The following is a 23,550-nucleotide window of genomic DNA, read 5'->3' as shown; positions in this document are numbered from 1 at the left end:
ACCTAGGGGAATGTGATGATGAAGGAGCTTGATATTTCTTTGAGCGCCTAGTTAGCGAACTCAGCACTATTATTACTGCTCTGATGTTGGAGTGAATGCTCACGAGCTCAAAACGATACACAATGAAATTTCAGATCAGGACGAGATGGATTGCCTTAAGGACACGCACGATCACCAAGATCATGAGAAAGGGCATCGAAGAAAACACGCTTGCTTTATGCTTACAACGTCTCGAAAAGATTAAAGGATGGTTGTTGACAAAATGACAGATAAGAACTTACTAGCATCACATGCGAGCTAAATGATCGTTAGTAACGAGGACACGTACAGTAAATGCAAGGAAGTAGGCATAAAAGAGACACAGGAATACCTTCTCTACTACTTTCCGCCCTTATGTAGAATTCGTCTTCTTCTTTTTTATTGGCGTAGATACCGCTTACTTGGTTATAGCTGTGTTTACAAAGAGGATATAAAGATAGAGTAATGAGGCGAAACATCTCTCCACAGGGTTGTGCAGTTTGAGACCCGCCACATAAAAAACACTCCCAATGAAAGGAAGAAAACAGCCTCGGAGAACTCGCCTCAGACAACAGTATTAAACGGAATAACCATCTGGGGTTACAAAAGACCTATAAGCCAATAAATGGCATGACAGCCTGTCTGTCAAATTCAGCCTAACCTAATTAAAGTATAGTGTAAGTAGGTACTCACCTCAGCGGCTCTGAGTCCTGTCCGTCGCGTGGCTTACTCTTCGGTTTATTGGCGCGCGGACAACCCGATAAACTGCGATGCGATGAATAATTGCCGGTGACATGACCCGAACCATCACAGCCGGGCGTGGGACATTTCAGTTCTTGCGAGTGTGGCTGCAGATGATTGCGATCGCTGCGCGTACAGCCCGTCAAACTGTGGAGGTGGATACAAAACAAAGACCAAAAATTAAAATCTATGTTAGAAAGCAGTGAGAGCAGTCGAGCAATAAAATAAAGAATTCTTAAGCATTGTAAGGCATGCAATGAAAGCTTTAAAACTGTGAAGCTGCTGAAGCAAAATCAATCAGTATCTCTGTCTAACCGAGCGCAATGACGGCTGATGCGTTTAGAAATCAATCGGTTGATAGCAAAAAATCCACTTTTGTCCATACAGAGTTGAGTATTGAAAGTTTGCTCTCAGTTTAATAAATTTGTCTGGCAAATTGCAAGCTTATCGCTGGCTGCAGGAGCGCGCACAAAGAAAACTAAATTGAGTGCTAGCTATAAGAGAGTATGCGGGTGTAAAGGTTCGTGCATCATACTTAGAAACGGATAAACCCGTTTATTCAACTATCAATTGGTCAGCGTACGCCTGAGTGCGCACTTAAAAGTTTAAGTGTGCGAGTCCGTCGCTCTGCCGACCGGCCATCCGCCTGAATGACTGCTTGCTCACATAAGCGCGCAGATTTGTATTGCAGCATTCGATTCGTAAAGCCAGCTTTAAATTGGATTTCGATTGCCGTCGACGGGAGTGGTCTTCAGTTATAAGTTTGCTGTGCGCTCCAAACTTCACTCAAGACAAAGGCGGCTTCAGTTAATCATCGCACACATTAAAGAATTTGGCTTGCTTTAAAGTCTCTTTGCTGGACGTGAGTGAGTCTTTACTGCCTTCATCATCGGTTAGCTCGTAAACTAGTTTTATGCGACAATGCGCCGCTCTGCCGTCACCAACTCTGACCATCACGGCAGCACCTGCCGGTCGCTCTACGCTCGTGTGCGTCCGCTCGTTTGTAGAGTAATTTCAATTTATTGCCACTCTGTCGTTTGGGGGCCACACATCTTTATAAATATTAAAATCTGTCAAAAAGGACACAGTTTTCCAATGCAGGCCCATACTCGGCAGTCGGCGCACATTTTCATTAAGGTTCGACAACGTCACTACACACAATGGTCCTTTGTCAATGCGAAACACAACTCAACTCAACTCAGCTCGTCTGATAAGTGTCATTATTGCATATTTTAATATTTTCCATAATATTCGTAGATATGACGGTACACGAATGTCCTGCCAAGCGCTCGAGTCACATACACCATACATACACATATATATATAAAAACATTGACAAGGACATTTGCGACGGTGTGCTCTTTTCATTATCGTAATAACGAGACTAGTGTCCTTTCCGGCGAATGTTGCCACTTGCGGCAGAAACACCACCCCTTCACACACAGACGCACGCTCAAAGGGGTTGGACAAACTATTTTTCAGTGGACAAAAATGTTGCATGCGCCACCATGAGTAACGGTGGTAACGGTACGTCAATACACATATGATGGTATAGGATACAACAAAAATGTTAGTAAAAAGGATGCTAAGCACACGAATATGCAAACGAACTCAAACGAAGTAGCAATAAAGTAGCTGTTAGTAGTAAAGTGATTTGACTTGCCATTCGACTAACCTATCCTTTGTCTTGTCGTGTTGTGGTATATGTTGTGGCGGCGGCATGGAGTAACACGACGCTGGACTGGGTGAGTAGCCGCCCGATACGGGTGTCGGATATCCGCCGGGACCGACAGCAGTCGCATAAGGATTGCTGCATTGATATGCGGCTGGACCGTAGCCATGATAGCCGGCTGGGGGATAATCAGATTGTACGACCATGCCATAGCCGGGATGAGGGGAGTAGCCTAATTTTGCAAAGAGGAAGAAAAAACACAGATGATTAAAATGAAAGTAACTAGCAAGCCGCAAGAAGCCAAAATTATGGCTTTGGTCAACAGATACAAATCTTTAAACTGAAATCTTTGTACACTTCAACGCTTCACTTACCACTTGGGTCGCGATAGCTGTCGATGTAGTGCGAACCGCCGCTATCCGGTGTCGATTCACGACTATATGGACGCGGTCCGCCTATGTGTCCGACCAGCCCGAAACCGAGTGGTCTTGGTGGTCCGCTGAAATCGACCGGCTCCATTTGTGGTGAACGTGGCGCACCGTTAGCGCCGGTTGGTGGTACACCTGGTCCAAAGCCTTGTGGATGTCCGACGACCAGACCGTCGGGATGTGTACCGTACTGTGGACTCGTGATAATACTGTAAAGATTGAGAGAAAAATATAGCTTTAATAAATGAAAGCGTCGATTTTTTGGTTTATCTTAAAAGGACATTGCTGGGAGGGATGTGCCTCTAGGGTTGAGTGGTATATGTGTGAAATGTTTGGAACTAAGGTGTGCTTGATAAAACTAAGTGTGCCTAATAAAAGCATTGCGTATTACGACTGTATCGTGTTTACAACAGAAGTCTTTTTAAATACGACTCTATTAAGCAAGGTATGAAATACTAGAGTGGTTCAAGCCAAAACTTCAACCTTGCCCAACAGGCCGATATATTTAGGCCTCAGCCTCTCTTGAATAAATACCGCACAGAAGTAAAGTGTTACTAGATATAAATTTCAGATTCTTCATAGCTTCTTCTTTAAAAAAATAAATAAAGTAAATCCCAACCAGTTCCGACCGTAATTCCGGTCTCACTAAAGGAACAAAATATTTTATTCCACAACTAGTGCCTGACAAATTGTCCAAGGCATTCTCCTCTTATAAAAATTTATTAGTCCCCACAACACCTCTTACCTGTGTGGCAGGCGTGTGACGCTCAAATCCAAAGTTTGTCCCTGAGGACTTGGCACTTGCGGACTGGCGATGTTGGGGCTCGCACCAGGCTGTGGACTGCCAGCGCCCATGCGCTGACTGTACTGGTTGTGTGATGCTGGCGAGTTGAAACCGTGCGGACTGGACGATGTCACCGAGGCGGAGGCTGACAAATCTACGACCGGAGCACCAGGTGGTGACGGTGAACCGCTTTGCTTCGGTTGCTGTTGTTGTTGCTGCTGCTGCTGCTGTTGATTTTGGTAAGCGGCGGCGGCAGCTGCTGCTTGCGCCGCTGCCATCTTTACCGACAAATTAATGGCGGAAAAGCCTGGCGGCAATGGACCCATACTCGGATCATAGTGATACATAGGGCGTGGATATATTGGACCACCATTGGCGAGTTCATCGTGTTCCGCTTTGGCCATTAACATTTGTTGTTCTTGCAAGTATTTCTGCTGCTGCACTTGCAAATCGTCTGCGGACTGTGGCAGATAATGATACATATTCGAGGGTGGACCCTGACGCTGACCATTGCAAATGGGATCGTAGCGTTCGAAGGCTGTCGGCATACCGGCTACACTGGATACGCCCGTGGCATCAGCATAGGCTGCTGCAGCGGCGGCCGATGAGAGCGATGTGGGTGGGTTGGCATCGTAGGCGCGTGCATTGGGCGACATCGCATTGGTGGGTGCACCATTGGCAGTGAGCATTTCCTGTCCATAAGCAGAGGTGGGTGGTTTGCCACCACCTAGACTGCCATCACCAACGCTGGCGCCACCACCACCAACACCATTCCCCATGTGTTGCGCATAGCGCATATGCTCGTAGTGATGTTGTTGATGTTGTGCGTCGTCATGATGACCATCGGTGCGATAGGCATCGGCACCGTTCACGGAAGCACCATTGCCAGCGGACATCATTAGCGATGATGAGTCTTCGATGAATGGACCGCGTTGTTGATGCATTGTGTGCTGTTGTTGTTGTTGATGTGGATTATGTGGACTTTGTTGTTGCGCCTGTTGTTGATGTTGCTGCTGATGTGGGTCGGCCATTGTATGCGTTGGTGGCTGCTGTTGGGGTGGCTGTTGTTGTTGATGCTGTTGCTGCTGCTGCATGCTCACGTAGCCGGATGCTTGAAGTGTTCCGGTCGCACTTCGGACACCACTCAAGTGTGGCGCGTGCAAATTATCTGAGTTCGTTGTGGACACAGCGCCGGTATTGGGCGCATTACCGTTAGCCGAACGGTCTGTTGGACCACCGCCGGTGCTGTCCGCATTGTTCATATATGGATGCATGGGACTTTTGTTGTATTCGGACTTGACGCTGGCGACCGGACTGAATTCCGATTTGATAATTGGCATTGCGTTGCTCGCCGCACTTGAGTTCGTCGTCGAGCTCGAGCTGTGGCTGAGTGTGTTGTGGCTGGCGGAAGTATTACTATTGTTGTTGCTGCCGGTCGTGACGTGCCCACTATTGTTATTAATGCAGCTGATGTTGTTGTTGTTCAAGTATTGATTCGAGGCGATTTTTAACTTTTCCAAATGAGGCAACTCCTTCGGCTCGGACTTTAATGTGTCTACCACAGCTGTGGGTGAGAAATGGAGAGTATAAGAGTGGGCGATTTCGATTTTAACGAAGTGTGTAGCAAAAAAAAAAAATAATGAAATATACAACAAAAAGTAATGAACAAACAAGGGACAAATTGAAGCATTTTAAAAAACACGAGCTCGAAACCTCAAATTGAGGGGTAGAGATTTTTAAAATATTTACAAATGGAAATAATGCCTCCCTTTAAGGCGACAAACCTGCAACCTCACTGTGAAGCTCCTCTCGCAGGGGTTTCAAAGCATCTTCAGCCTCAAGTCTCTCACGAGGCGCGTCACATTTGCTATCTATCGTGGTGTGACGAAGCGTACTTGGCCTCTTGCTTAACACTGCTTGTTGCTCTCTTTTCGCGGCGCGTTTTACTGCCTTCGGACAACCGGATAGACTGCGATGTACACTACGATGTGCCTGCACATGACCACGTCCATTGCAACCCGGTGTGGGACACTTGAGAATTTGCTCATGTAAAGCCAATACTAAACGTGTGTTGGCGTTTGGGAATGCAAGCATAAGCCAAAGAGGGTGCGAGAGCGATTTTTGGGGAGTGAGAGAGAATGTTTGTATTAATTTTCTGGCAAATAATTTCTATTCTTATCACAACACCGTTTTACTACGAGTACGAGTACGTTTACGATCACGAGCATTTGGCATTCCACAGAGTTCAGAATTAAAGTAGTCAGCAGTCAGGCGTTGCCGAGCAGCCTTCGTCAGAGGCAGAGTTAAGGAAAGTGATAGTTGACTAGTTAATAGTTGTTTAGTTTAGGCGTTCCGTAGTAATAGGCATAGTCACAAAGAGAGTAAGAGAGCTACTGATGCTTGATCATTGCCGATAGTGGATAGGCGAACATTATAATTAGTGAGTAGGAGAAGAGTTACAAACATGTATGTAGAGAGTTGCGTCAGAGGAGAGGCTGAGTATGTGAAAAGCGGGCACATTTACTAGATACCAGGTGCTTTGGTATAGATTTATTTTCTAGTTTTTTAGGTTAAGTTTTTTATATTTTGATTGTCTAAATAATCTCTACCCCATTCAAAGTAATTCAGTGTTTCAAAAATTAACATTAATTATATATTGAGAAAAAAAAAATATTTTGTAAAAAAATTATTATTTATCATAATATTTATCATAATAGAAAATAATTTTGCCTAGATGAAGATGAATAATGGTGTGCGTTAGAGAAAAGTATGCTTTATGGGTTACCAACTGGCTTCAATTTAAATAAAAACGAATAATTTTTACAAAGCAATCATAAAATATATAAAATAAAAATTAAAAAAATTGTAAGAAAATATAAATATTAAAAAGATAGAGATATTAAAAAAATAAAGAAAATTGAAAAAAATTCAAAAATATTAAAAAAGAAATATACACATATTAAAAAAAATAAACCAATAAAATTGAAATTCTGCAAATTTTTTGAAACTGAATTTTAAAAATAAAATCAAAAATTATGTTAACAAAATATATAAAAAAATGCAATCAATAAGATAAATACTAAAATGTAATAAAAAATAATAATAAAAACACTCTATATTGACTTATCCACTTTTTACTTTTCAGCCTATATACAACTGCGCAATAAAATGCGCAGCACTCATTCCAAAACCAATACAAACTGCATGCATTAAAGAGAAATAATAATTAAAATAACAACACTCATACATACATGCCAAAAATCAAGTAACGGTACATTACAAACATACAAGCTGTTAAAAAATATTTAACTTACATTCCGAGGTGACTTTATCACGTTTTGGACAACCAGATAAGCTATAGAAGGAGTAAAATAAACGAAGGGTTATGTACTTTTAAGTATAAAGTCAGCGTTGCATTTTTGGTTTAAGTTCACACTGTAGAAATGGCTTTAGAAGACTGATTTCAAAACTTTATATTTTTTATGTGCTAAAATTGGCGTAAAAATTTTTATACAACTGTTGGGACTTTTAATTTCTAATAAAGAGTTATGATTCAGCAGTTGACAGCCGACAACTGACAGCTGACAGCTAAATTTTCGGAGCATATTATGCCTAATTGTTATTTGAAATCGAGAAAAAAGTATTTTTTATAATGTCTGCTACTTGCTAAATACATAAAGCGTGTTAGAAAGATAGGGTTGCCATATTCCTTAAAAATTATTATTATTTTTGCAATTTGTAAAAGAATTTTTATAACATTAAAATTCAATAAAAAAAAATTGAATTAAGTCCAGTTGGGATTTTTCCATTGCCAGTTGACAACTGACAGCTGACAACTGACAACTGAAATTTTGCACGATTTTTTTATAATTACTGTTACTTCTTGCTAACTATAAATAAACCATATTTATAAAGACAGGGTTATCATTTTTCCTAAAAAAAAATAACTTCAAAAGAAAACATTGCTTTTTTTTTAAGAAGTTAGTTGAATATGATTTTTAAACACAAAAATGTCTGAAAAAATTAAATAAATTGAGATTTTTTAATGGCAAAATCGGAAAATATTTTTGATTTTTCAATCCAGTATTTGAGATTTTTTTCAAACCGGTTTTTAATTTTAAATTTTTTCTTTAATTTTAGTTTTAAGGGTTCAATTTTTTTTAATCCAGCATTTAAGATTATAAACTTATTTTTAAGCTCCGGTATTTCGTATGAAAAATTCCAAAACATACAATATAAAAAAATTAATTTATGTGTTAAGTCAATTATTTCTAAATGCATAATTGGCAACCCTGTTCTCTTTTTTTTCAAAAGCGAAGCACTTTCATCAGTGTGAACTCAATATTTCTTTAAAAAAAAGTTTGACATGAGTTTTTGTACCTGCGATGGTGTGAGTAAAGTCCCGTGATATGTCCTTGGCCGTTACAACTTGGCGTGGGGCACTTGGTGCCATCTGCAACGAATGTGGGAGGAACGGTATAAAAACTAAAACCAAAAATGACGCACGATGGCACATAGAAGAGCGCAAGAAATGACAACTTCATAAATAATTAGCAAAATAAATAATTAGAAATAATTTTCAAAAAGTCTTAAAGAAAACATTCAGATAAATTCAAAAAAAAAAAAATAATAATAAATAAAATAAAATAAATAAATGAAGTGCAATAAACACGCGTCTGACAACTTTATTAAATATTCTGCATGCTGATTTTGAAAAATAACAGAAATATGAGCTGGCTCTTCAAAATTTTATGAGCAATCAAAAGCAATGAAATGAAGCAATGTTTGAGTTTTGAATGCTTTGCAGGATATATATTCATACATATCTTATTATGTATATGTGTGTATTGTTGATGGTGCATGTGTGCGTGTTAATTTACCCAGCGCTGTCAGTCAGTCGCTAATTTTTGCTTTTTAATTAATTAAAAGTAAGCAAATGCAGACTTGACAAGCGAAGCGGCGCGCGTAGATCGCAGCTGGAAACACACACACAAACGCAACGGCAGATACATATATCGGCAGATATGTGGAAACACAAATATATACATACATCTGCACATTCTTAAGAACACTTGCCGTCACAGGAGAGCATACTCGAAGCGCTTTTTGGCATTTTTCCTAAATAATAAATTAAAATTTGATGGAAAACAGCTTTGCATTATTTACACGCACACAAGCAAACACACTCACACACACATAACTAAAGCCAAATTTACAAAATAATTTAATAGCGGTAGTGGCGGCATATAGGCAAAAAACAACAACAAAAAAGTATCTGTCTGAGACGTGCTTACATTCGCTAATTTCATACAGGTTTTGCTTTCTTCGTATACGTGTGTGTCTGCATGTGTTTGTGTGGGGTGAAAAAGGGTGACATTCTCCACACAATGTGTTGCGAGTGTGAGGTTAAAAAGAGTTTGTGGAAAATGTTTAGAAAATATTTGTGTCTATTACGTGTGAGGTTAAAGAACACGGCATAATATTGAGATCACACACATATGTACATGTACACATGTGTACGCCTGCTGCCAGCATACAACGCATGGTTGACTGCCAGCATATTACTTCGAGTATGCGTTGTGTGTTGGTATATGTGCCTTAGAGTACCTGAGATGCTGCTGCAAATGCTTAACTAATTAGAATTTAATGAAAATAACTAAAAATGACAGCGGAAGTAGGCTGGGGGGAGAGAATTTAGAGTTGATATACTACACACACACATATGTACATTTATACAACTAGTCATATGTACATACATACAAAATGTAAACAGTTGAAGTTAAATGCGCTAGTTTTTTACTCAAGCGAGCAATTTTGAGAGTATTAAATATTTTCATTGAAAAATTTAGCGCAAACGCTGGTAATATAGCTAAATGTAAGAGTTGAGCGTTATTGATTTAAAAGAGTTTAAAATATTTTACCAGAAATCGTTTCAGACTGAAAGATAACCTTTTCGGATATATAATAAATTATTTTTATGCAAATACTCTAAGGAATAATTTATTTGACCTTTTAGCTGCTGAAAGCAACACTTATTATTTTAACGCGGACAATTTTGTAGATCAGATTTTTAATACTTATTTTATGAAATAAAAAATATTTTTGAAGATAGTGTTTTTTTATTGTATGGTATTTAACCATAGCAAACAAGCAAAAATATTCAAATAAACTCTTCATTCGACAGTTTTTGGATTGTGCTCGGTAAGAATAAATTTGTTGTAGAAATAAAAATTACAACAATTTAGTATGCCATTTTAGCCGCATAAATTCAATAGGTTTTTAAGATTTTTCAATATACAAACACAAATTAAATGATGGAAATTATTAAAATATTTTATGAAAGTCAGTCTTTAGCAAAACTTAACAAATATTAAATTCTAATTTCAATTACACAAAAAATAGTGAAAAAAAAAAAAATTTTTAAAACATTTTAACTTTTTTCAAAAATTATAAATTTAAAAAGAAAAAAAGCTTTTTAACCTTTTTCAAAAACAATAAATTTTAATGAAAACATTTTTTTTTTGTTAAGAAAAATTTTTATGAAAAAAATGAAATTTTTCAAATAAAAATTATACGACATCTATGTGTGTATTTTTTTTAAGAATAAAAAAAATTAAATTAAAAAAGAACCAGTACTTAGTCTTCAAACAACTTTCTTCTAATAATATTAAATTAAAAAAAATTAAAAGAGCTGAGTACTTTTTATTTGAAAGTTTAAAAATTTTAAGGACAGCAAGCTAACAAACAAACAAATTTTGTATGCTAAGAAACACATTTTTTGTAAAAAATAAATATTTTTGAAGAAAAATACATACGAATACGTATTATAATTAATTACACAAAAAACGGTGAAGAAAATTTTTTTTAAATAATTTTTTTAAGAAAAATGGTTAAATAAAAAAAACTAGTTTAAAAGTCGTCTACTTTATTTTCGAACAACTTTCTTACAAGAAATATGAAATTAAAAAAAAATGAAAGACATCTATGTACTTCTTATTCAAAAGTTTCGAAGTCTTAAGGATCCAACAACAATCTCACAATTATATGAATTTTATAAGCAAAACATGTTTTTGCGGTAGAAAAAATTCATTAAGGGCTTGCGTGGGTTTACGGGTTTCAAAAAATTGAGTTTTTTTTTTATAGTTTTATTAAATACTATAAGACCTCTAGAATATTATCTTAAATTTTCAAGTTGCTCCTAGTAATAGCTTAGGAGATACAGTCTTGATGACTTGTGCGCTCGAGGCTAGTTAGGCTAAGTGCGCCGTCTTTAAACGCGTTTTTCTCGAAACTGTGTTTTTGAAGCCGGTTCGAGATTTCTCGTCAACCACTAAACCGATCTTCATGAAATTTTACACATGTACAGATACAATTCTTAAAAAGTTGGGGGAAGGATATTTTTTTTTATTTCAACTATTTGCAAAAAAAAATGTCGTGAAATTTTAATTTTTTTGTTTGCCAAAAATGTAATTTTCAGTTTAATTTCCTTCGTCCAAGTTATAAGTTAAGTTTTTAAATAAAACTCATTTTTTAATTTTAGATGCTCCTTTAAGAATTTATTCTGCCAACGCGGACACATATTGTTCCCGAGAGGACATGGAAATGGTGTCGCAATGGGCAAATTAAAATATTTTTTTCCCAAAAATTTCAGAATTTCTTTGTTAATACTGTATGTTTGTAGCAATAAAAAATTCTAATAAAATATTTCATGTTTTATTTGAGAAAAAATTATTGAAAAAGGCCGAGGAAAGCCAGGGAACCCCTTAACAAACGATTTTCTTAAAACAAAAGAGAATTGGGAGAGAGAAATAATTAAATGAAAAGCAATTTTTCATTTTGCTTGCATTTTTAGTATTTTATAGCTTAAAATATTAGGTTAATTTCGTATATGATTATTTGAAATTTCATTATAAAAAATTAATTTTTAAAATTTCAATAAATAAATTAACAATTTCATAATTTTTTGCTATTTTAAAAAATAATTTTTGCTGCCTTGAAATAAAATAGCTCTCTAAAGTGAGGATTTTAAATTAGAATTGATTGTAACTATGCGCCATTCTCTTGACATTAAACTATGCTGCGAAAAACAAAGAAATTTTTCATGTAAAACGAGCAAAAGTATAAAAAATAAATAATTATAAAATAACATCTTGTAGTCTAATGCACAAATGTATACATAAGAAAATTCGCCCAAAAGGATTTAGCATAACTTTGGAAAAAAACTTCGCTTTGACCCCCACTAATAACTGTATGTTATAATCCTTTTAAAATATTAAAATAATATGTTAGCGATGAGATGAACTTAAAAAGTTTCTGCATACCAAATTTTAAAATGTCACATATGCGCATATTTGTACATCATGGCTTAAATAGTCTTAGATACTTTGCCACCTACATATGTACGCATATCCGACCTCACTATAGAAAATTTCGCTTAAAATGTCAATCAAATAGATATTTTCTCTTTTAATTTATGCTCAGCATGCACAACAATTAAAAACTAAACTGTACTATACAAAAACAAAAATAATATGGGAGCATAAATATGCTATTAGCTGAAGGCAACACAGAAGTTACTCATACGACGTGTCGCACCGCCGTAGAAAAGCCGCAGCATTGAATTTCATAACCTAGGCAGATGGAAGCTGAGCCTAATAAGCATTGCCGGCAGCTATGCTTGCACAGCCTCAACTAATGACTTATTATTTTCATAACGTGCAGTGGTGTGGGTGCTATATACACACATATATATGTATTTACATGGAAGGATAAACAGAATCGGAGTAGAAATCATTGACGCTTGCCTTGCTGTGGCAGCGAGTGCAAAACTATTTAAAAAGTCATTCAAATTATGGCAACGAAAAAGCTAAAGTAACACCAAACACACACGAGCGCACTCTCACACACATACGTGTACACCTACACACACACAGGACATGTAGCGAAATTCATATACATGAGAAATTACTTTGAAAATCTACTTCCGCAATTAGTTGTTGTTTCTGGTGTTTTTGCCATTGCTTTCGCCGTTGTTCTTGTTGTTGTAGTGCTTAATGTAGCTAGCTTAAGGCTTAATGGCAGCTAAACATTCATGCCTTATAGCATTAATGCCGACATAATGACAAAATAAATATGCGAAAGTGGTTTTTAGTGCGACGTGCGGCACACACCCACACACTCCCTCCATCTGCCACAACAAGTACTCGCAGCACAATAATAACAAAAAACACGCTTCATAATAATAATTTCTAAAGCGTCTGCTACACACTCTCTGAGCTGCTGCCGTCGGTTTTTGGTAAAAAGATGAATTTTCTAAACTGTTATAGGCACACCAGCACACACACACACCTGGTATGTGTTTGTAAAGCGCACGTACGTGTCTAATGTGCGCTAATGACGCCTCCGTCGCGCTGCCTGTCTTAGCTGTGGTGATGTAAAGGGTTCGCCCAACAACTTTCGTGCGCTTCGCTACAACTAAACACCGACTGGGTGCTGAACAATGGCATTAGTAGTCAAGTGATTTGCCTCGTGCGTTGTTGGTGTGAGTGGGTGTGTGTGAGGCGAAAGGTGCGGTTTCGGCTTAAATGCCAACAAAATGCGCAAATAATAACAATTCTTATGATTGTGATAACAATTTCTATTATTACAGCACTTTGGTGCGTGCGTTTGAGTGTATGTGTGTGTACTTTCTTACAAGCACTTGTAATGCTCCTGATGTGAGTGTCTTTGCTTTGTTTTGAGAAAGTAAAGGTGGCAAGCTAAGTTTTGTATTGAGTAATCAAGTTAAAGTAGCTGATGTATGGAATATAATTTGTATTTTAAAAAGCTTTTTAGCACTGTGCAAAGGAGTTTCGCTTTCCTTAGAAGCAAAAAATGGAACTGATTATTAAAAATTAACAAAAAAACAAAATATTAATAATAAAATTTTTAATAATTTAACAAAACTACACTTTTCCATACCGAAAAAAAAAATAAAAATGCTTCATTTGTGCTAGAAAAAACTATAGACAATAGATTTACACTTTTTTCTTAAATATTCGTAAGAAAATCCTATACGAATATTGTTTAGCGAAATTGAAAGAATCAAAAAAGGCCACTCGATACAAAAATCAAGTGTTTATCTTAAAAATACGTTGAAAAAAAACCGAAGCTGTCATAGCCTCCACATATACAAAGAAACTCCTTCCAGAACTTGATTTTGTTTGGTGCTATATACTATAGCCATCCGATCTGAACGATTTCTTTTGAGATTGTTTCACTGGTTCACACAATAATCTATGCAAAATTGCTTGAAGATATCACGCCAAATGATGCTGATCATTCGGTTTGTATGCCAGCTATTTGCCATAGTGATCCGATCTGAATAATTTATTTCAAGATTGTAGCAATATTATGGATGTCTACCAAATTTCGAGAAGACACCTCTTCAAATAAAAAAAAAGTTTTCCAAACATGGACTTGATTCTGATGGGTCCGCTAACGGTGGTTCCGACAAATGCGCAACGTCTTATGCTTCATTTAGTCATCGACTTGCCGGCCTTCCGTGGTGACGTGTGTACAATTTCAGCTCGAATTTCAAAAACGGAGGGACTAGTTCGCTTTTATATACCGTCAGACAGACGGACATGGTTGAATGGACTGAGCTCGTCATGTTGATTATTTATGTGTTGCAAACTTCGAGGCAAACTTAATATACCCTGTTCTTAAAACAAAAATATATTAAAAAAAAGTAAAGAAAGGTAAGTAAAAATTCACCAATAAAATCCACTTTTGAAGTTTTTACAAAACAAATGAACATGGAAAGAAAAAGTTTTAAGCAAACTTTCAAAAAAATCGAAACTATTTTTCATCTATAAATTGTGACAAAAAAGTTTTGGGAAATTGTAGTTTAAATTTCTCGGGTAAATTATATTTCAAAAAAGTGTATTTTGCTAAGTTGGTAGGACTGTCAGTTTTGTAGCTTAAGTCGGTAAGCCTCAGTGGTGCGGTGCGATTTTTAAAGTGGATAAAAATATCGAACAAAGATTTTGTATTAAGTTTTGTATTTCTTACCAAATTTCGTGTGCGAAATCGTGGCGAATGTTGGAAAAGGCTTACGATGATGCATTGTTATCAAAAATACAAACCTACTAGTGATACAGAGCTTTTAAAGACGGTTGAGAGATCGTTGAAGATATGCCTTGTTCTGGACGACTTTCGACCTCTTCAATTAATGAAAATATTAAAAAAGTGAAGAATATGGTATAGCGCCAGGTAAGTGTTACAAAGATGGCAAGAGAGCTCGACATCTCTGACAAGCCCGTACGAAGGACTTTGGTGGATAGTTCGGGTATGAAATGCGTTCTTGCTCGACTCGTCTCGATAAAGTTGAATTTTTTTTCATAAGTTCTTTTTGAAGATATTTAATCGTGCGAACTTCGTTCCCACATTCATGGATGAGACTTAAGTTTATGAGGTTGACATGCAAACAAGACAACAATCATCGAAATGGTGGGAAAAAACGAGCCGAAACCAAAAAATAAACAAAAACAGCCCAAAGCTGCACAAAAATTAAGGTGATGCTCATTGTTTTTTCTTCGATATTCGTGGTTTGGTGCACCATGAATTTGTTCCGGAGGGACAGACGGTCATTATTTGGCTGCACTGAGGCATTTGCGTAATAGCATCCGTCAAAAATAGTCAGAATTGTGGAAGGACAATTCATAAATTTTACTTGATGATAATGCGCATCGAGATTGTAAGCGAATTTAAAGCCAAAAACGTATTGAATACCATCGATTAACCACCGTATTCACCAAATTTGGCTCTGTGTGATTTTTTCTTGTTCCCCAAACTAAACTTGTCGCTCCGTGGAACCCGTTTTCAGTCGATCGAGGAGATAAAATAAAATTCGGTGGAGGAGCTGAAGGCCATCCCAAAAAGTTGTTATGAAAAAAGTTTCGAGAACTGGAAAAATCGTTGGCATAAGTGTATCTGGTGGAAATTACTTTGAAGGCGACAAAATAAATATTTATGAATATTTAAATATTTTGCGTTTTGTTTACTATTTCCGGGTACTCTTCTGTCACAATCTTTAAATCATAGGGATTAAAAGCGCAAAATTGCCAACAATGCTTTCTTAATCTTGCAATTAACAGTATTGTAACACAAAACATAAATATTAGTTTGCAAGAACTTAATTTTTTAGACGCAAAACAATAAAAAAAATAAAAAAAAAACAAATGTTTTAAATTTACACATTTACAGCTTACTTAAAGTAGTCTAAATGAAACAGGCAAGCTGGTTCTAATTTTATGAGATAAACTTTTTCGAAACTCAGATTTAATCCTCAGAAAATAGTGAAGTTAGCTCTAATTTCTGTTTCTCATTTACAGAGTTGCATCAGATGGAAACTTTTACATTATTAAATTTCATAAACTTCGTGTTGATTCAATTAAATAAATATATAAATATGCTATACTCCGCAGGATTTCTGATTTAACAACATTTTTTTGAATGCTGTTTGTTTTATTGAACAAAAAGTCGTGCATTTTTTTATCATTACGGTTTTTAGAATATACTGTGTGTCAATAAATGATAATATTAATCATTATAGTATACATACAAACATTAAAATTATATAAGGGAACCCTAATATTAAATAAGAAAAGCTTTTTGTGACAATGAGAATGAAAAAAGCATGCAATGCCTCAGCTTTTAATTCTAATATGTATACTATACTACAGGTTTTTGTCGAGCATATTTTAGATTTGTAATGAAGCTTATATTCTAGCTAAAGACTCGATTAAGCTCTGTAGACCATATAACCCATATATCGTTGGAAAATTGAAGGATTTGAGAAGCAAATATCACAGCTTTGCCGTTTCTGAAGGCCGAACGTATCTTCGGTGGAAGTATAAGCAGTTGGGAACACTGATTTTTTTATTTCAAAATTTAATCTAATAAATTTCTACTCGGACTTCAAACAATGTGGAAAATTATATATCAATAACAATATAAAATGATTGACTCATTAATCGGTCAAAATATAATTTATGAAAAAAAAAACAAATAACTTATCCAAACTCCGTTGCTTGAATTGAAAAAAAACTTTCCCAAACAAACGACACATCCAAACAAATATTAAAAGTTAAATGCTGGTCTTGAATTGAACTAAAATATAAGAAAGAAAAACATATTTTATCAAACTGCTTGGCTCCGTGAATCGGTACCTCTCGGCCTGGAAAAAAATTATCTGTAAATATATTATATACGAGTATACACATATGAGATCTGCTGAAAAAAGAATACCTCGTGAAAGAGTTAATACTAGCTAAGCAACAGGGCGTACTGTAAATGCACTTTTGGCACGCTAAGCTATTTCTCTCAGTGTATGTATGTGCCTGCCTAATGTAGGTGTTTGTTTAGGGTGTGCACAGTGAGTACGAATTGGTGATGGTTTGGAGTTTAAACTCAATGCAACAAGAAGTTAAGCACAAGTATACGCCGATTCAATGCACAAAAATCAAACAGAAAAACATAACCTCAAACGAAATAATAAATTGATATTGAAAACCGAATTATCAATATAAGGAAAATGACTTCAATTGGAACGAAAATGCATATAACAACAACAATAGTAATAAAATAGTAATATTTTGCATAAAAAGAGGGCAGTTGCGCGCGGCACACTGCGGATCTACTTACCGCCACGATTGATGCTGCCCGGCGAGTAGGTCGGTTGTGGTACGCTAACCGTCGCGCCAACACCACCGTTACTATTGTTGCTGCCCACAGCTGTGACCGCCGTTACCACGCCCTCACGCGCTATATCCTGCATCACCGATGCCGCACGACTGCCCACACCGGCCGGTTGCAGTATGGTGTAGTGCTTAGTATCGGCCGCCGTTGCTGGACCACCAGCTGAGGCGGCGCCCACTACACCCGGCGTGCCAAGCGCTTCGTTATGCTTATGCAACTGCACACCGCCTGCCAGCGCGGGCTTGAGCTCGGTGATTTTACTATCGGTGGCGCCGATTTGCGAGGCGATATCGAAACCATTGGCGTGGCCGGGCGTTGTCGGCGTAGGACGCGCGGGCGGCAGCATCGACATTGTGTTGGAGTCGGCCAGCGCGTGGGGCTGATAGCTCAGGTATGCAGCCGAAGAGTCATTCATGTTGGTGTAGATGGGGTAATGTGGCGGTGGTGGTAGTGAGGACGCCACCGATGTCATAGCTGTTGCGCTCGGCGGATAGGGTATGAGACCGTTGCGTTTGATATCGTGTGGCGGTTTAAAGGCGGACGCTTGCGAGAAGGCCGTGGTACGTTTACGCTCGTCTAACGTTGTTTGTTCGGAGTGCTGTGAATTGATACGCGCCTGATCGTTTTCCTTTTGTCTGTGGAAACGTAAGAGATCAGTTTGAAAATAAGTTTCTTTGTCGGTTGGTAGCGTTTGTGTGCCATACTTTTGTTTCTCTTCGAAGAGATTCTGAAAAGGTGGCGGATTCTCGTCCTGATCCTGCAGACGGTACAGATTGTTGCGCGCCTCCGGTGGCCAACTGCCCGAGAGGCTTTTCAGTGCCGCTTGAGTCTCACGTATGAGCGTCTCGTCGTCCTGGTCGTCGGCGGTCGTTTTTGTCGGTGTGCTTGTACTGACCACCGCTGCTGGTGTTCTGTCTGGTGAATGCAAAGTGGTGCTTGTGACATTGCTGTTGCTGTTATGCACTGAGTTTTGCAGCATGGCAATGTCGTGCGGCGTTGTGTTTGTTTTATTCATGTTGTTGCTGTTGGTGCTGCTGCTAACAGCGCGCTTCTTCTGTGGCAGCGTTGACAATTTGTCATCGCTTTTGTTGTTGTTATTATTGTTATTGGCCGTTTCATCGTCGCGGCTGGCGCGCTTTTTACGCTTCACCGCCGTTTCGTGTTCTTCGGTTTTATTGTTGTTGTTGTTATTATTGTTTTCAGGCAAAGCGGTCTCCTTGGTGAGCGGTCGTTTGGACAATGCCATGACGAAATCGGTACGAATCTAAATACATTTTCGTGTTAAAATTGAATATTTCGACATATTTTGGTATAATTATGTAACATTTAGTATATGCGTTCTTAAAAAAGAAGCTAAATTATTGTGGGAAGATACTCTGTGCGGTTATAATATTGTCGAGACTATAATTGGAAATAGTCAGTGTAGATTTTGGAATTATTTAAATATTCAGGTTAATAAGGAAACCATTAAAAAATTTAATCGAAATCACATAACTCAAAATAAGCAATTTTCATTAAAGTTCCGATAATAGTATGCTCTATACAATCATATGCTGTATTGCTATAAGTACAACTTATATATTATATTTTATTATTTCATAAAAATCCTATGAAACTTGTGTACTTAGGTTGAGACCCATGTAGTTAGTATTTATGGTTTCAGCCAAATTCAAAAATTGAAATATAATGAACTTGTATTAGTAAAAATGTCTTCAATATCATATACATTATGTATGTGCATATGAGAATTTTTGTTTCTAAGCTCCATTAAAGACTGAAAGAGAACTAGTTTGGCTTTTTACATTGAAATCTTAAATTGAAAGCGTTCAAAATACAGGTTGTGCAAGAACTGAAGCCGCTCGAACTTTCCAAGCGACATCGCTCCGCTCTATTTTCTTTCGATATTAAAATAATCTTTTGATAAGTTCCAAGTGGATCCGACGTTTTCGAGTAAAATTTTGTCCAGCGATTATGCGCATTTCCGGCTCAATGGGTATGTTAACAAGTAAAATTGCCGCATTTGGGACGAAGAGCCACCTGAAGAGATTAAAGGGCTGCCATTTCATCCAGAGCAAAACGTCAAAGAATATTCTTTCGAATAATAATAAACATTCCACATTTAGTTTGAAGTTTCTGTGTTTTCCTATAAAAAAGTAAAGAACCTCGAAACCTCGGAACGAGTATATGAGTAAAAAATCAAGCAGTGAAACGGCAACCATTATATTATATACTTGTATAAGGGTTGCAGACTACGATCTACACTGATTTAATTCGTATTCAGAACCTTAGTACAATATATGTTTAAAAACATCGAAATATCAGATACAGTATTTTTGTCCAAATTAAGCGATTTAAATTCAGAAGTCCGAAGTCTATGTTAAGTCTATGCAACTCATATACTAAAGCAACTCAGTGTTTTGATACTATATATATTTCATTCTGTTGTCCTCTATTCCTTTCTTTACCATAGAAATACCAAGATCTTTATGGAAAAAATTGGCTGTACTAAAATAAAGCATTTAAAATTGAAAACTTTGAGAGAGCTCCTTAAAATATTTCAATTCAGACCTTGTTCTTAACACCAGCAGTTGGCTTTAAACTTCAATTTTCTTTTTTCTTTCAAACTCTCTTCATAAAATTTAACTATCAGCTTTTCACTGTACATCGTTTGAAAGGTACTAGAATTAGGTAATATTTATATAGTTATGGCTTTTTGATCGCTTATGTCCTATGGCAATCATCTCACCACATATACAAAAATACAATATATTTTTTTATTTAGAAATGACTGTTCATGAGAGCACAAACCATATATTTCATAAATCGACTTCATACAGATTTTTTTGATATAAAATGTTCTCTTCATTACGAAAAAAATTCCAGCAATTTATTTCGTCTATACCTACATTAGTCAGTTCAACTTCGTAATATGTAAATATTATTAAGAAGTTTGAAAATTATAAAAGTAAACTCAGTTGTGTGAGTGTTTCATTAATCACTAGTATTGCTGAAAACTCATAATAACTAATTAATAACTTGGTATTAATTAAGAAAGTATATTGTACAAAGATTATTTTAGTATCGAAATGTTGGCATAGAGTGTTTTAAATTTGTTCACCTAACAGTATCAGAGGGGCGGAATCGATCACTCCCACAAAGAGCCGTTAAATGTATAAAAGTAGGCAGGACTCAAAATAATACTGCAATGAAAAAGCATAAACTCAAAATAATACAATTCATAAAAATATCTCAGAAACTGTTTAACCGATTTCAGCCAAATTTTGTACAGAACATTTTTTTTCACTTTCTTATGTTATGTTTTGAAATTGGGCGAAATCTTGCTACCACCACGTCCAAAATTGTTAAGTCTCCAGATAACAAATGTGTGGAACTTAGTGCCTATGAGTCTAGTTTAGCGCTAGATAGACTTAAGGACGCGGTGCAATGCTCATATATTTATCTTATAGTGCTTATGACTATCCTTTTATTGAAATAAAAGCCAGAGAGCGTCATTTTCTGGATATAATATGTGTCAAATCCGCTTGATATAACAATTTTCGGACTTCTATCTGAATTTAAATGGCTTAGTTTGGACGAAAATACCATCAATCAAGCCTTAAAAGAAGATATATGCCTGCGTACCAAAGAGCAACGTATCACCAAAACTACTCAATCACTTGCTTGAACTTGCCTAGTTTTTAAATAGATTTAAGATTTTATAACTTATCGTTAGGCTTTCAAAAAAAGTTCGAATAAATAAAGAAATATTGAAAAAAAAAATGTTTTTTTGTGCAGCTGTTGTATTTTCACGTTGTTTCTCTTTGTTTTTTTAGGCTGTCAGCACTGATCTTCTGGACTTAATTTATAGACTAATATATTTAGTAACCAACAGAGGAACCACTAGGAAAAACCCGGTTATTATATGAATATTTATAAGAACTTCTTTAAATGGGCTTATTGCTTTGCACCTATTTTTATACCAAAATATGAAAAATATATAAAATAGTCTAGCACTTCTATTTCCTTATATTCATTTACTTTCAAAAACTAGAATTTCTTCAATTTCTTTGCAAAAGCAGAAGAAGAAACTACTAAGCTCTGAATCTGAATCTAAGGCATTTATTGGGACACTTGGTGAACATTTTCGTAAATATATTACAATTTTCTTTTTTCAGATTTTGATAAATTGTTATGTTGACATGAGGTCTTTTTTAAACTATTTATTTCAGACGAAATATAGTTTAATTGTCACTTTTAATGCAAAAAAGCATTTTGAAAACAGACGCAATATTTGCCTCTATATGTTTGTAACAGTGAGTGGTTAAGCTTCAGTAGCTCAATTTTAATTATTTAAAAAACGGAAAAGTATGAAATTTAGTTTGACGGCGTCTATATTGTTTTGAACTCAACTCTGTAAAGACTCTAAAAGTGTCTTAAATCTTTGCTTAAGCCTCTCGTATAATTTCAATACGGGTGAAATGTAAATTTCAACATTTCATAGCACTGCCAAAGTAAGCTTTGGATATGAGCAAGTCGCAACGACACTGTGTCACACACACCATCGACGGTTAACCATATAATACTCTACATATTGCTTATAAAGCTGTGTAGTAGATAAATAGATAGGAAGTAATTGAAGCCTTACACTGTGACCTATGGTTTATTATGCCCACTCTTATATGACATTTGGTCACAAAGGTCCAGCACTCTTAACAATTTTAGGAGCTTGCTGAACGCGAATGAGGTGATAGTGCTGTGTAGTAACTGTAAAGGAATTATCTAAAATATTTTAAGCAACACTGTAATTTTGGGTTTTTTTAGAAATTGTATATTAAAATATTTCTTACAAATATCTGAATGTTGAAAAATTTTGTGCTAAATAAATAAAGGTGTGTTTAAATAACTAAAATGGTATATGCGATATGCAAAATATTTCTTTTTGAAATTTTTTATTTTTTGAACACAAAAAAAAGTAAATTTATATAGTAAGTTGATAATATATTTTGATTCTTGTTGCATTGAATTTTCAAGCATCAGCTGGGATTGCTTTACATTTTTTGATATTTGCGTTGTATTAAAGGCTGGTGAGCAATAAAAGGATTGGAAAAGTATGTAAAAATATGCAAGTTTGTTTGCCTTAATAAAATTCAAGTTGCTTTACCTAATGCCGTTTAGTGTTGGAAAGAGCTGCGTAGCGGAAATTTGGTTGCGTTAAAATGTGTCGTTGAATCACATGAAGAGCATTTTTGAAAATTTTTTGGAATATTTTTGTGATTTTTTTTGAATATTTTTGAATTATTTTTTTTAAATATTTTTGAAAATTTTATTGAATAGTTTTGAAATTTTTTAAAAATTTTTTTGAAAATTTGTTTAAATTTTTTTGATTTTTTGTTATAATTTTCAATAATTCTTAATACTTTTAAAAATTTTTGTAATATTTTTGATATTTTTTAGTACTTTCGAAAATTTTTAATATATTTGAAAATTATTAGTTTTATTTGTTGCTACTTTTATTTTCAAACTATTTTGTGCACAAACACTGCACTTAATTTTTGAGTTTTTTTTTTGTTTTTGTTAACCAATTTGCACTTCTGGGCGCACAATATTTTGAGTAAAATATTTTTTTTTGATTTTCAACACTACCGTTTGCACTAGCGTTTTGTTTCAAAACTATGCCGCCGCCAACTTTACGCACAATAACGGTGAAAACAACAGAGAAGGCTGGCAAACTCGGAGCACAAACTTTGTTTGGTTGAACTTTAAAAAGTTGGCTGCAAAGTTTTCCAAGTATACCGAGTGCAAGACACACGTCGACGCGGTCGAAACTTTGCCCAAACTCGCCGAACGACCGAACAGAAAGTTTTTTCGCGCCGCAACGCAAAATTACGCGCTCCGCTTTTCACTTTTTAATCAACTTTTTTTCGCCGGTTTTCGCGACGCTTATCATTGAACTACTTAGCCCCCGAACAATTATATGATCGTAACGGTTTTTAGTGCCTACTTCCGGTTCGAATGCCAACGCACAGGCACACGCATACCAACGCACAGCTGGCTGGCTACGAAATTTGTTATTTTTCGCGAATTTTTACCACACGCGACTTTGAGGTCACCAAAGTTTTTATGATAATATCGGCGTTGCGTTTGTGCTTGTTATTGTTGTTGGCTTG

General features: G+C 36.1%; 1 protein-coding gene across 1 annotated transcript in view; it reads right to left on the bottom strand.

Moving 5' to 3' along the window:
• Window positions 1–22,607, bottom strand: part of LOC120774774 — a 40,043-nt gene extending 17,436 nt beyond the window's left edge. The window contains exons 1-9 of the mRNA XM_040104545.1: window positions 22,545–22,607; window positions 18,088–18,647; window positions 17,330–18,018; window positions 8,024–8,096; window positions 6,958–6,998; window positions 3,605–5,207; window positions 2,806–3,068; window positions 2,435–2,663; window positions 712–906 (exon numbers count right to left, since the gene is read on the bottom strand). Of these exons, the coding sequence (XP_039960479.1) occupies window positions 712–906; window positions 2,435–2,663; window positions 2,806–3,068; window positions 3,605–5,207; window positions 6,958–6,998; window positions 8,024–8,096; window positions 17,330–18,018; window positions 18,088–18,629 (3,635 nt within the window). The 5' untranslated portion in view covers window positions 18,630–18,647; window positions 22,545–22,607. The remainder of the gene's footprint in view (window positions 1–711; window positions 907–2,434; window positions 2,664–2,805; window positions 3,069–3,604; window positions 5,208–6,957; window positions 6,999–8,023; window positions 8,097–17,329; window positions 18,019–18,087; window positions 18,648–22,544) is intronic.
• Window positions 22,608–23,550: the final 943 nt, after the last annotated feature.

Source organism: Bactrocera tryoni, chromosome 4 (genome assembly GCF_016617805.1).
Source record: "Bactrocera tryoni isolate S06 chromosome 4, CSIRO_BtryS06_freeze2, whole genome shotgun sequence".
Taxonomy (NCBI): Eukaryota; Metazoa; Arthropoda; class Insecta; order Diptera; family Tephritidae; genus Bactrocera; species Bactrocera tryoni.
This window is presented reverse-complemented; position numbering and strand designations above follow the sequence as displayed.